At 40.4% G+C, this 13318-nt stretch overlaps 1 protein-coding gene and 1 long non-coding RNA gene across 3 annotated transcripts; one reads left to right on the top strand and one right to left on the bottom strand.

Annotated features, from left to right (window-relative positions):
* Positions 1–56: 56 nt before the first annotated feature.
* LOC145457672 (uncharacterized) lies at positions 57–13154 on the bottom strand. Of its 2 annotated transcripts, none has more exons than XM_080335910.1 (8): positions 12354–13154; positions 11479–11616; positions 10738–10894; positions 8187–8289; positions 7680–7803; positions 6441–6681; positions 4747–4886; positions 57–327 (listed from the first exon to the last, which is right to left on the bottom strand). In XM_080335910.1, the coding sequence occupies exons 1-8, from the start codon at positions 12782–12784 to the stop codon at positions 231–233; spliced, it is 1431 nt and encodes a 476-aa protein (XP_080192036.1). In that variant the 5' UTR covers positions 12785–13154; the 3' UTR covers positions 57–230. The 2 variants fall into 2 exon arrangements, with proteins under 2 accessions (XP_080192036.1, XP_080192035.1); XM_080335909.1 differs by having other exon boundaries at positions 7629–7803; positions 12354–13152.
* On the top strand, positions 7247–11612 carry LOC145457674 (uncharacterized). Its single transcript, XR_013920954.1, has 2 exons — positions 7247–7516; positions 10977–11612. It is a non-coding gene; the product is annotated as an uncharacterized LOC145457674 (long non-coding RNA).
* Positions 13155–13318: the final 164 nt, after the last annotated feature.

Raw genomic sequence — 13318 nt, 5'->3', positions numbered from 1 at the left:
ACACGAATCAATAAATCTAGACTGAGGTCACCATGCAGTAATTCATAACGAAGTCATCTCGTTTAATGAATGTATTTATAAAAAACTTTCTCGAGATCATACCAACACTGCTAAACATGAGCTGAGCACAACTAGCTTCACGAGTTAAATAGGCCTGTATATAATGAAAAAAGATGCAAATTCCGACTCCACCCGGGTCACTTCATTGTAAGAGTAAGTGGACTAGGAAGTCATAAAATCGCACTGTCCATTTCCGGAAGCGTTCCCTCTCTGGTACATAGCAGGCGTGACGTTCTAACATTTGCTGACCATGTTGACGAAGTCGATCTGAACGCGGAACAAATTAGGGATCTGACCATAGCACCTGGTTAGTACCGGGGCGGTACCATAAGTATAGCCTATATATGGTTTTTGATTACTATGTCACGATGCAACGTTAATGGGTTGCGATGTGAGTTAAACTCCGACCGGGGTCGACTTAACAACTGTCGACTGTCTTAACAAAGCCTTGATTGGAAGTGACCCTAGCTCAAACCAGGAATCATAATATAGAACATCGCTCTTGGTGTAGAATGACCATTGTATAGAGTCCAGCGGTTCTCAACCTTTTTTGACACGCGCCCCCCTTGGCGATGGTCAAAAAAATCGCGCGTCCCCTGACCCCCCTTACATTTATCGTCATGTCAAAAATAGCACATCATCTAATATCGAGGTGGGCAACCCTCCTGCTAATTTTGGCCGCATTTTGATTACTTATGTAGCCTAAGGCCGCATTCCAGGGCATAGCCGCAATGAACGATCAGGACGAAAAATACCTATGGTAAACTGTCCATATCCATTCCCGGTGAACTCCGGACTATTCTACTTTTCACAACGGCCATTGTACGCACCGAAATCGCGAGTGGCAATGTTATGAATAGTTGCTGGGAGTGCATATTGTCGCGCCAAGCGCGAAAATTTTTCAGAGCCGCGAATGAATTGGTATTACTTGAGGATTCCCATTCCTGCTCCAATTAAAAATGGCGCTACTGCATTAAAATCGAAAATGAAGTCTTGTTGAATTGCGCGGAGCGCGAAGAAAATTTCAAGATTAAATAAAACCTCTCGAAAATTCGAGACTGAATTCGTAATTGCAATTTGCATGTTTACGGCTGCCAACACATACCAATTGTATTAGGCGTCGACGGTCGCACAAATTCCTTTCTACGGCCGTATGCGGCCGTACGGGCTGCCCACCCCTGATCTAATAGTATACATAAGGTACATCTTACGCCAGTTTTGAATCCGCATTCCAGTTGTTTAGTCTTTTACATTGCTGACAAACATTCCCAAACTTGTTTGAAAATAACAAAAAAAAAACATTGAAAAGGACATCAATTAATTTCAAGGTAGGTTGCACTGAGAATAATCCTGATGCTGGTAGTGACTACAAAGAGCACGGCGTCGTTCTGTCCTGTCATGCTAAATTTGATCAGGTTTGGAAACGAATTAAATTGTGTTGATTTATAGCCAAATTGAGGGCGAAACCGGGCAACCTATATTGCATCTAAGTCTGTCTTAGGCAGTGCAATTCGCCAGCTATCAACATCAAGTACCGAGCGCACAGAGATTTAGGCTACTGCCAAAGCTATAAAGTAATGAATGACTTGCACGTAGGAATTTCACTAAATCTTCAAAGAATATCAAAAATTTGCTCAAATGAAGTTGAAGTCAGCCTATACTCCGTTGAGAGCGACTGATGGAGTTTGAGTTTGGCAAGCTTTCTAGAATACGAATTAAGTTTAATCTTCAATAATCGTATCTTCAGAATGGTTGTGAAACACATGTTTAGTCACAATTTATACAGACATTGACAAAATTGACAAAAATTTCTCGCGCCCCCCCTGAGAGCCTCCCGCGCCCCTCAGGTTGAGAACCCCTGGTATAGACGAAAGACCAACAATACCAAGAACAGACGCCACCATGTCATGAGTTGCGGACCAGCAGACACATGGTGAGCATTTGAGTAACCATTCAACTATATAACATGTCATTAGCAAGATTCTGAAAAGGTTTATCTCAGCTATGACGAATTGCACGGACTTGTGAACGATTTGCACGATATATCTGTAGTTATAGCAGTGCTTCTTAACATGTGTGCCCGTGGAGTATAGGCCTACTAGGGGTTCATTGAGCCCGTCTCAAGGGTTCCATGGAGGCGAAGACACACACTCACTCAACACATGCATATAATTTGTTGTGATACGCTCGTATTGACTATCATTGGTTGCGGGTAATTAGGCCCGGCCAGTGGTCGAATTGTGACTGCTGTGGTGGTATACGTTCCTTTGGGGTTCGAAATCGAAACCCAGTCCTTCTGCAATGCCAATTATATATCTAATATTTATGTGCAACAATACGATGACACTTTACATCAGGGACAGGCAACATACGACCCGCGAAGGGATTTTGACCGGCCTGCAGAAAATAATTTATATTCTGAAAGTATTGACAAATTTTATGCGTCATAGAATAAATCCAAGTTTGCTTTGTTCTAGTCTACATACATTTTCGACCATGACCATTAACGAGACAATAAGGCTGCGTTCCAAAATAACTGATATCCACGTGCACGTGCAGTCTTTACTAAGGATTTCTACATACGAAATGCAGCCAAAATTCAAAGAACTTGGTGACAACTTTGGCCGACCACAGAAGTGTGATTGACTTCAACAGCTATCGTTAATAAATTCATTAAGCACTGTTTTGGGTCTCTATGCTTTAAACCTTTATTACTTGTACAGTTGGATAGCGATTAATGTATTTATTCTGCAATCCTGCCCGCCAAGTACTTTGTTTTCACATATCCGACCCGCCGACCGGCAAAGTTGTCCGCCCCTGCTTTACATGGTGAAGCCTCTGATTTCTGAACTATTATCTGAAGGGGAACAGCACTCTGTTGATGCACGATTAATTATGGGCACCAGTAATCTATAGTAGTGTAATAGTTGTGTAGTTAGATGTGTACTGTGGTAGTTTTTTGACTCAGCGTAAGTGTTACGCGGGTTAGTAAGGGTTAATAACCACTAGCTTATAGGGATGGTGTGAACGTGAGGTTCACGTTCGCGTTCTGTGTGTGAACCTCGGAAATTTAGAGGTTCGCGTTCACAACAGAACCTTGGTAGGTTCTGCACTGTGAACCTTTTTAATAAATTGTAATTTCCACTTCATTATAAGGTCTTTGGTTCAAATTTATTGCATTTCAACTGCGGGTCACTCTATGCATGGCGCGGGCAGCATAAAAAATCAACGCTAAACGAGCATGCACCTTGACAACCACAAAAGTTTTACTTGCTTTTTTGTTACAAAAAATTTCTCGAAATATTCAGCTTTCCGTTTGTGAATATTTAGTGACTCTCTGCTGTGCGCTAGACCCGCAATCACACAACATCACGAGCAATATACGTAGTCAGCGAATGATGCTTATTCAACCAATCAATGACATTGATATCGTTTTCTGATGTAAAAAATCGAGCGGGCGTACGGGGTCAATCTTGACTTCATATCTTTACTGTATCATTAAAATCAAATCCGTACGATTAAGGTGCTGGCTACTGTTATATAACTTGTTGTTTATGGTATCGGTAGCGAGTATAGAAACCCGTTTTACACTCTGCTCAATATAAATGTAGCAATACTCAGACTCCGAACACATTGTCCGGTCTGGCTTAGACCGTTAAGGCGTAAGCTTATATTCCCTGGTAAGTCCTCGTCGAAATTGTTGGCAAAGCGACGGAATGTATAGATTTTATGAGATTATTATATCCTTTGATGACCACGGTTGATACATTTAGCGACGTTTTAAACGCCAATATGTACTTCAGCAATGTGACATTATGTGGCTCGAGTCTTCGCTATGTAAGGCTATCGTGTAAGGCTATCCCTTCATTGAAAGATTGGGTTGGAATTAGCAATATGACGTCACGAGGTTCACGTTCGTGTTCACACAGAACCTTTCAAAAAGGTTCGCGTTCACACGAACCCGAACCTTTAAGAGGTTCACACCATCCCTAGGGTAGCTTATGCTATAGTCAAGTTTACGATATGAAGAGAGCAAGTGAATGTATATGAAGTAACAGTAAATGCAATACAATGGAATTGCTGAAGCTAATATACTGTATGCAACTCAATGTTGTAACCAAGTCACAAGGTTCCGAGTGACAAGTCAATCTTATAGTTTTGACTCGAGTCAAGTCTAGTCATTTTCAATTCATCACCGAGTCAAGTCCGAGTACAAGTCAGCGAGCAGAGGGCCGAGTCCGAGTCCAAGTCATTGTGTTGACTGCTCAGTTATCAGTTAAAGTCTTATTATATCCACTTTAATAACTCTGTGTGGTGATAGCGAATGGTTCGAATTTATATTATACTAATTTTCCTCACGTTTGGCAGTTTCTGGTCGCATTTTCAAGTACCAGTACCAATAGACAAAATCCCAATGGTGTGGTTACTTCACTATTCCTTGAAATTACAATGAAATGTCGATCTTGGTCGTCTGAGTCTCGAGCCATATGACTTGGTTCGAGTCATGTGCAATGACTCGAGTCCAAGTCGAGTCAATACACAAATTGACTCGAGTCGAGTCGAGTCGAGTCATTTCCGTATTTCGAGAAAATGACTCGAGTCAAATCAAGTCATCAGAAAATCGTGACTTTAGTCGGACTCGAGTCGATTCACGACTCGAGTCATTGCAACCCTGATGCAACTTACTGAAAGAATACTTTTCCCCGAGCGCAGATCTCCATTTCCAAACTGGAAATCAGGTCATACAAATGCCTTTTTGTGACATCGCAGTCATAAACTTTTGTGATATAATCTTCAAGTTCCTCCGACGTATGAACGGTCCATCGCTGCGAATATAATGGCGATTGACAATTTTATTGTTGATCGCCGAATAGGACAGAGTCGCAAACACCACAAATTTCGCCAATCGCGTCCGGAAGTTGTAGAAACCGTGTGGTTGAGTAGGCTTATTCAAATGTAGAAACAGGTCATGGTCATATTCATATTGAAAAAGGATAGGCTGCGGTTCTATGAAACCGTACCGGCAATTTTATCTTTCCTCTCAAACTCCTGCAACCTGAAATGCGTTCAACTGCGGCAAAGTTTTTGTTGTGGGGTTTCGCCTACATGAGTGTGTGAGTGTGTGTGTGTGTGTGTGTGTGTGTGTGTGTGTGTTACAATATTGCCCTAAACTAGGGTTACCATACGTCCTCCGTCAAGAGGATTTGTTCACTTTTTTTTTTAACTTTTTTGAAAGTGTCCCTGGAGGACGCCCAAATGTTCTCTTTTTTGATAATTTGTCCTCTTTTTTGAAAATCTTGGTTAGTTGTATGTGGAAATTGGACTGAGATGTAGGAAAACGGCTAGGCCAGGGATATCTAAAACTAGAGTTCTAAATATACCGGAAATCACCGCTCAAGTAGCAGTACGGAGGGTCTTTCGAGACTTGAGCCAGAAGAGTGACCTTTTTTAGTCAACCTACTACAAACTCAGACTAAATTTACCAATTTTTCGGATTTTACTCTGGTGTTTCAAGTGGGAAGATTTTGAAAAAGTGCCCTCTTCAGATCCTCAAAATATGGTAACGCTATCCTATACTGCGTGTAGCAGACACAAGCAAATCGCACGACTCACTGCGCACGAGTCACAACATTCTCTCTAATTGACCAAACGCAAGTTATCTCAATTTTTGAGTTGATTTCCCGAGCACAATTTGATTTGATTTCATAAAACCAGTATCAATAGAAAGCTACCGCGGTACTGACTACGAAAATATAAATTTGATTTTACTCATCATGACGACACCAACTGAAATTATTTGGGGACATGAGATTGACTACTAGATATTTGAAACTTTGATATAGCTTGACTTGACTCGAATCACTTTGGAAATTTGCGTGTCTTGATTTTTTTAAATGACTGGACTTGACTAGAGTCAAAATTTGCGGGGACTCGAAATCACTCGTGGCTCGAAAGTATACAGTAACTTGATCCCAATACTGCGGACTGGTCCGTCAAGGTTAATTAAAACCTAATTGCTTAACTTGAAAAGATGGAAAGAGGACTACATAACTTCAATGTCAATTTATATTGTATAGGTTATTGGAAATCGTTTTGTTTTGACTGGGCTTATATTCTCGAAGGTAATTTAATTTAAACGGCCAGTCTATAGGCTTGGGGCCATTATTAAAGATAGCACTCCCCTTCTCACCGTGCATCTCCCAATTATGGTTCAAGTTTAGGCGATGACAAATCGTTCAAATCAAACGTTTTCTTTATGTCTTTAATCTACAGAATGAAATCCTTTTTGTTACTCATGGTTAACTTTCTAGTTCACTTTCCACTCCCATAATGACTGCTATTGCCTTATATTATAATAATACGAGAAGTTCATGTTATACCTTTTCTTTCCAAAGAATTCCCGCAAATTGCTTGATAAATAATCTTTCGGAAGGGGGCGATGCGATATACACATCAGAGACCGTATTTACACTTTCATTTGGTCCCGGAGAATAGTCCGCTTTCGTTGCTAACTTTTCGACAAACGTTTTTACGGCGTCCTCTGGCGTGTAATTCAGGACTTTTGAACATAGCTTTTGCATTCTGACCAATTGATTTTTCCCCTTCAGAATATTATGACACCTGTAAATTTCCCATGAGTCTGTCATTGCATGTTCTTCGCGTAAGTTTACAATCAATTAAATAAGTCGGGGTCTAAATATTTCGAAGGGATTAATCAATTGCCTTCTAAATAGCATATGCTAATTTTTATGAATTTCACAAATTGATGAGATGAACGTTTTAGTAAGTCACATGCTTATGTATATTCTATGCCACGGACAGCTAACATACGGCCCATAGGCCGGCCCCGGCCCGCAGACAGTTTCCTGTCTTACATGATAATGTGGCCAGGGGGTCTATAAATAAATTTGCGAGCAAACATTTCCCACAATGAACATCAACAAGACAAAGCTGCGTTCCAATCTTACTGATGTTGACATGTAGTATAATTCTACGTCCGACGTGCCTCCAGACTTCAAACAACTTGTAGACAACTATGATCGAACATGATGTCTCATTGACCTTAACAGCTATTAATATACATTACGTTAATAAGTACTGTTAATACTGTTTCTGTTTTCTATGCTTTAAACGTATAGTTTACATTAAATATGCTTTATTCCTTGGTGGATAAATACTCGATTAATCTATTGATTCAGGAGTATGGCCCGCCAAGTACTTCATTTTCTCAAATCTGGCCCGCCAACTGGAGAAGTTCCCCGCCTCTGCTCTATGTTCATTTTGCTCATACTACTATTCGCGCTTCAGCTGACACTGTTATGCGTGGAATTGCGAATTATGAGCACAAGACGATGTAATAGATGTGTGGGAATTTTCGTTGATGACTAATCCACGGTAATTCATTTATAGGAGCAAAGATGCGAGGAATACAGGGATATGCCTGGAAGAATTGCAGGTGAGCAATGGGTTATTGGATTTCGAAACTATCAGTCTCTGCTATATGAGCTCGAACTTTTCAATGAATGAACTCTTTAAATAGTGACTTTTAGAACTAGGTATTGCTTAACCTTCTGAAATAATCTCCTTGATTGTATCTCCAATGAACCGAAACGATCGACCTGTTCCCAACCAGGTGCTGCAAAAAATCCGATGCCAATTTTCCGATATAGGGAGATGCTTGCGTATGTCTTGTTATATCTTCCATCAGCTTTATATCATTTGTCCTATACGTTCTGTCGCTTTCTGAATTATAGGTGTACATTGCGAAATGTTTGAAGAGCTTCTTGGAGGTACAGAACTTCAATATACAATTGAACAGTATATTCATATTGAAATGCACCCGAATATTTTCGGCTCATACTCGTCAGGGGTGCAGGGGTGCGAAATGTGCACAGCACATAAATAGCATTGATTAGTATAGGTTAGTATTCTTTACTTTAGTATATGGGCATACACAGTCAACAGTTATAGCTGTTTGTAAAACGATCCCACACTCTCATTCCGTCTTCCAGTATACCCGAATGAAGAATAAACCTTTTCATGCATAGTGGCGCGTTATTCGAACGGGATTATTTGCTGAAAGGAGGATTATTCTTGTGCTGAATGCGATATTCAACTATACTCGCCTGAAATGGCCGACAGGGCACTTTTCTTGATGATTCTACCTTTCTTATTTTTAGCTTCAATAAGCAAATTGAATAGGGGTCTTTGGTAGAGCAAGCAGCGATCCTGTTGGCGAAGTAGTAATATGAATAAACTTCGAAATTCAGAGGTGCAAGGAGTTGGACTATAGACATTGGAATACTCAGGTTTATGTGCTATGATCGGATCACGGGCAGCCGTCATATCTATATCTTAAGATTCGTTGTCCCAAAAGGGGAATACTTAAACTTAAACTTATGTTCCGTGGGAATAGTTCGACCAGACGAAGGGTATTTGATTTACCGTAAACTCGGAAGCACAAATCCTCTCCCGATCACAAAGATAATCATCAAGACTTCATATTAATTATTATAGGAACCACCAAAGTGATGGTGTTCGGCTGATTGAACGGATCCATGTCAGATATTGAAACCCAGGATGATTGAATCCGGATCATTGTCGAGGGCTTTCAAATCGGTCTCGATCGGATCGAAAAAGCGACCAAAAATGACAGTGATTACTAGGGCGATTTTATTACCTGAAAAACGGAAGATTTTGACCTAAAAAATCAAAATTTTGACATTTTTTGACCTTAAAGAAATTTGAACAAATTTTGACCTAACGTTGTGGGTTCGAGTCCGACCGAGGTCGAATCCAGAATTCCTACCCAAGTGTTGGAGGTTTATCTAGGCTCCTCCTCGCCATATCATCCGCGTAAGCGGAGTCTTACAAAAAGCCTAGAAGTTGGCCGTGCTACAAGTCGGCAGTTACTGAATCAAAAATTAGGAATATCGGTCTGGTGTAAATGACCGTATAGTAGTCGACAAACACCATGAATACCACAAACAACAACAACAATGGTGTCCACATCACAATTTTCATCAAGCGCTTCTTGATATAAGTACCATGCAATACCCACGCAGTCTTGCTTCAGTTAGGATATTGATGCGGTACGTTGAGCATAACACCATGTCAAACTATTTGTTTAATTTGAATGTCTATGCTTCAAATGAGCAGACAATAGGCCGTCTACAACGGTACGCCAATAAAGTAGGCTACAAGCTGTAAAATGTCAAATCATAAGTTCACCGACAGTGCAAAATCTACGATACAAACGAAATGCAGGTTGCAAAAAAAAATTTGACTTTGTAAAAAATTTTGACATTTTTTTGACCTAACGCTACGACAATTTTGACAAAATTTTGACATTTTTTGACATGACAAAAAAAAATCGCCCTAGTGGATACCCTATTTGGGTAACAAAAATATGTATAATTTAAATGATGAATTCATTATGCCGATGTGACTGAGGTGGGAATCACTCGGACAATCCCAGATTACATAGCCTATACATCGCAACGTATTCGATATATTTCTGAAGAGTTGCCTTTAAAACAAACGGTGTTTTTAAACACTATGTTCAAAACATGTTTTAAAGAGTGTTTTAAACAAATACCCTTTTTGAAAAAGTATATTTTTTTTCAAACGTTGAATAATTATGCCATAATTGTTTAAATACTTTCGAAAAACCCGTAGTACGAACCTACGGGCGATTTGTACCCAATATAATAAACGTATGCGATATAGCAGGGGTGGACAGACCTGCTTCATGGGCGAGCTGCATATCAATAATACTTAGCTCTAAAAGAGCCACAACACAAAAATTCAAAAATACGAATTTATGGCGTCACAATGAAATGTGGCTATCGAATGAAGTTTATTATTGTGCGGTGATACGGTGCGCCTCAACCTGGGCTGCAAGGTGTTTAAAATTAGGCTGATATGACATCTAAGCAACATGCGAAGCAGTTCCTTCATGTGCTGATGCGAATTTAAGGAAGATTTCAGCTCGGTGATCTCGACGACGTTTTCTTGGCCAAACTCTGAAGTTATTGCTAACCTTTACAATTCAAATGAAAGAGCCGTATTCACTATTGCTAGCCCGGAAACGATTGTGACCTGATGCGCCGGCGTAATTAATTATCAAGTTTGTAGAACACAATGAGTTGTCATTGATTGATGACCAAGCATTCATTGTTGCGGGTGAAACGTTTATGCGAAGTCGATTCGAGATTTCCATTGCAAATTTCGGACCCCGAAGTGCCACCTTCCCCCAAATTTTACAAGCCTTGCGTAAACCGTAAGGAAAGAAACAACACGAAAACAATGCGCTTATTTTCAACACGCGATAAAATGCATCAATTTATAGTCAGGTTAAACCTCTAACAAAATGTCGAAATGCATGTGTACCGCAATCAAAGGCTGAAAGACCCGCATGCGGCTCGTGAGCCGCAGTTTGCCCACCCGTGCGATATAGAATGGCTGGAACCCTCGAAATTGTCGCCGGTTCAACAGTTATAGCAAGTAAATCATTGGTACGGAATGGATGTTCTGATGATGATGTCCGCCAACCGTAAAATGCTGCATGCTGCCTATTTGTTTTAAATGCAAGCCAAATTTGTAGTATATTTATGACACTGGCCTACTGTTTGACAGTGTGCACTGTGCATAAGCAGAGAGGAGCACAAATCTCACCTCGGAACCAAATGTTTTCTTTATTTCCTTGGAAAATACTTTATCTTGTCGAATGCCGGGAAATAACCGATGGATTAGTTTTATTCCAAACTCTCCGGTTGTCGGCTTCATAGTCATACCGGTATGCGACACGATAGTTTTGGTTTCAATTTTGGTCCTGCAAAGTGACACATGCGATTGCTCGCAATTCTGTTTCTTGGGGATTTTTGCTCAGCACTGCAAATAAATATCATTTTCAGGTGAACTTCCTAATATTACGGATATAATGATGACAACAACCGTCACCGCGTACCGTACAGTATGAACAGCAATCGCCAACGAATGACCTGATTTCAGCCGACATCGTTTCCGTCTGAAACGTGTTGGTTTATCTGGTTTCAGCATGTCATGCTATTCAAAATCTCCGAATATAATCAATACTCCCTCGTGTATATTCTGGTCAATCGATCAGTTTTATTTATATTTTCATCATTTCAAAACACCACAAAACGGCGATACAATGACAAGATGGAAGGTGTCGAAACGACTTGTAGTAGTCTTTGGGATCAGACACCCACCTTGGCCTACGCGAAGTAAAGAAGGGGCTTGTATACTAAGTGAAAAGTAAAGCAGAGAATAAAAAAGGCAAGCGACCAAATGAGGTGGCATATGTGGTAGGAGGCGAGATCGATGTTAGCTCGTGGTCCGGTAGCCTTGAAAGCGGACTAATATTCATTCGGTTGCTAAGTATGTATTCCATACCTGAACGTCATGACTGCATCTAATTGGCCCTCGCAGGCTTGCTGGAAGTTGTCGAGGGATATGCATGACACCAAGTTGCAAACGGTTTCGATGTTTAGGCGATGTCCCGGATAAATAAATGTGGTACCATCGGATTGGCTGGAACATATCAAATAGTTTGAGTCATGAACAGGGATATCTAGGAGTTTTAGACATTCCTGCATGAGCGTAGGACGCAGCATATTTACTTGGAAGGTGCGGACATATAGTTAGCGTAGATACCAAATTTTGTGTTTAGAAAATTGCCACGGGCACGAGCGCGAGCGTATGCCGTATGCTCCAGTAAACTAGTCGATAATTGTAATTACGACAAATCTGAGAGAACGCTATACAATAAACATCAGTCAGCGGAAAAATCAGGAATGCGGAGGAAGCTATACCAACGTCTTATTAGCATCGTCAAGTCACGAGGTGTGTCACCAGCAGTGTACGCGCAACTTCAGTGTTGTCAGTCAACAACTGCTGCTGTTGAACGTTATTTCTCCATTCTTGACAAACTATACTTAATAAGGACAGGCACTTTCTACCCGAGAATGTCAGAAAGTATCTTTCGTTGTTGTACTACAACAAATTATAATTATTTCTATCAGAATACGTCATGTAACTATACTCGATCGTAGACGCGATTGTAAATTAAGATACCACACATAGCCTATTCACAAATTCACACAAATTCATTGTATCTGTGAAATGGGTTCATATTTGAGTCATAAATCATCAACTTTTGGCATTGACCTAATCGCCTGTCGACGTCGTGGCGCCGACCTCTGCTGATAATTGGAGTTGAACGTGTCGTATATATGAAACAGTTGACAAAAAGTAAGAAATAAGCTCACCTATCTGTAAAATGCTTGAAGAACCTTGGGATGACGAGAGTCCTGTTCAATTTGACGGCAATGAAAATAGTTTCGCGAATGCAAAATATTTGATTATTCGGTCCACCTTCCAGCAGTGGTAAAATATATTTATCAGGATTAAGTATATATCTTGGATTTTTGTGAAGGAGTTTCGGTAACTTTGATTTTGATAATACCGGATAATTGTGTTTAGCTTCAGCTTCGTACAAGCCTGTGCTCAGACCATCTACAATCCATTTGTAAGAACACGAATCCGTTTGCGTGCATTCGCAGGTCTTGGCTTGTTTTCCCAGTGATGCATATCTTTGGCGACCCGATAAGAAAACATCTACCGGGTATAGATTGAAATAAATAGTCGATAAAATGACTGTTGTTATCAAGGTTGTTATGAAAACAGTCCTATATGACATGCTCTGTAAAAGGACAACACCAATCCTGACGTGTCAGTTGAAGAGCTGGAGTGCTGGACTTCTGGGTAAACTATTATACAGAATGTACCGAAGGCCTGTGCACATTGCACAAGCATGGTTTTGAGGTTAAATTATCTTAGCATATCAAGTCTAGTATTATGGATCCAGCATTGTAATAGTGATTTCCCACAATACTCGCAGGCATAAAAACTAATTCTACCCAAATGACGAAGGTTGATAAATCCCGAATATCATCCTTGTTTCGTACCCCTTCCCGGTGATATAGACCTGGCATTCCTAACCACTTAGGCCTACAAAACAAGACCCTTGGCCCTGTGAAGCTATAGCAATATCACCCAACCGTATAGTAACTGAACCATCAAAATTCCTAACAAGCAGCTCTCGCCCCACACGATCGGTTTTAGTTCCATATTTCTTTAGCGTTTTTTCGCCCGAGGCGGTAGTATTTTCATACTAGAATAACACACATATTCAGATGAGCGTTGTTTAGGTTTGTAGATGAATAGTATACTA

The sequence above is a fragment of the Botryllus schlosseri genome, chromosome 15 (genome assembly GCF_051294905.1).
Source record: "Botryllus schlosseri isolate E-star chromosome 15, Bs_hap1, whole genome shotgun sequence".
Lineage (NCBI taxonomy): Eukaryota > Metazoa > Chordata > Ascidiacea > Stolidobranchia > Styelidae > Botryllus > Botryllus schlosseri.
This window is presented reverse-complemented; position numbering and strand designations above follow the sequence as displayed.

Coding starts and splice junctions, on each gene's coding strand:
- LOC145457672 (XM_080335909.1), bottom strand. CDS start 12,784: ATGTCATATAGGACTGTTTTCATAACAACCTTGATAACAACAGTCATT. Junction 11,617..12,353: donor TTCAAGCATTTTACAGATAG/GTGAGCTTATTT, acceptor GATATGTTCCAG/CCAATCCGATGGTACCACAT. Junction 4,887..6,440: donor GAATTCTTTGGAAAGAAAAG/GTATAACATGAA, acceptor TTATATTCGCAG/CGATGGACCGTTCATACGTC.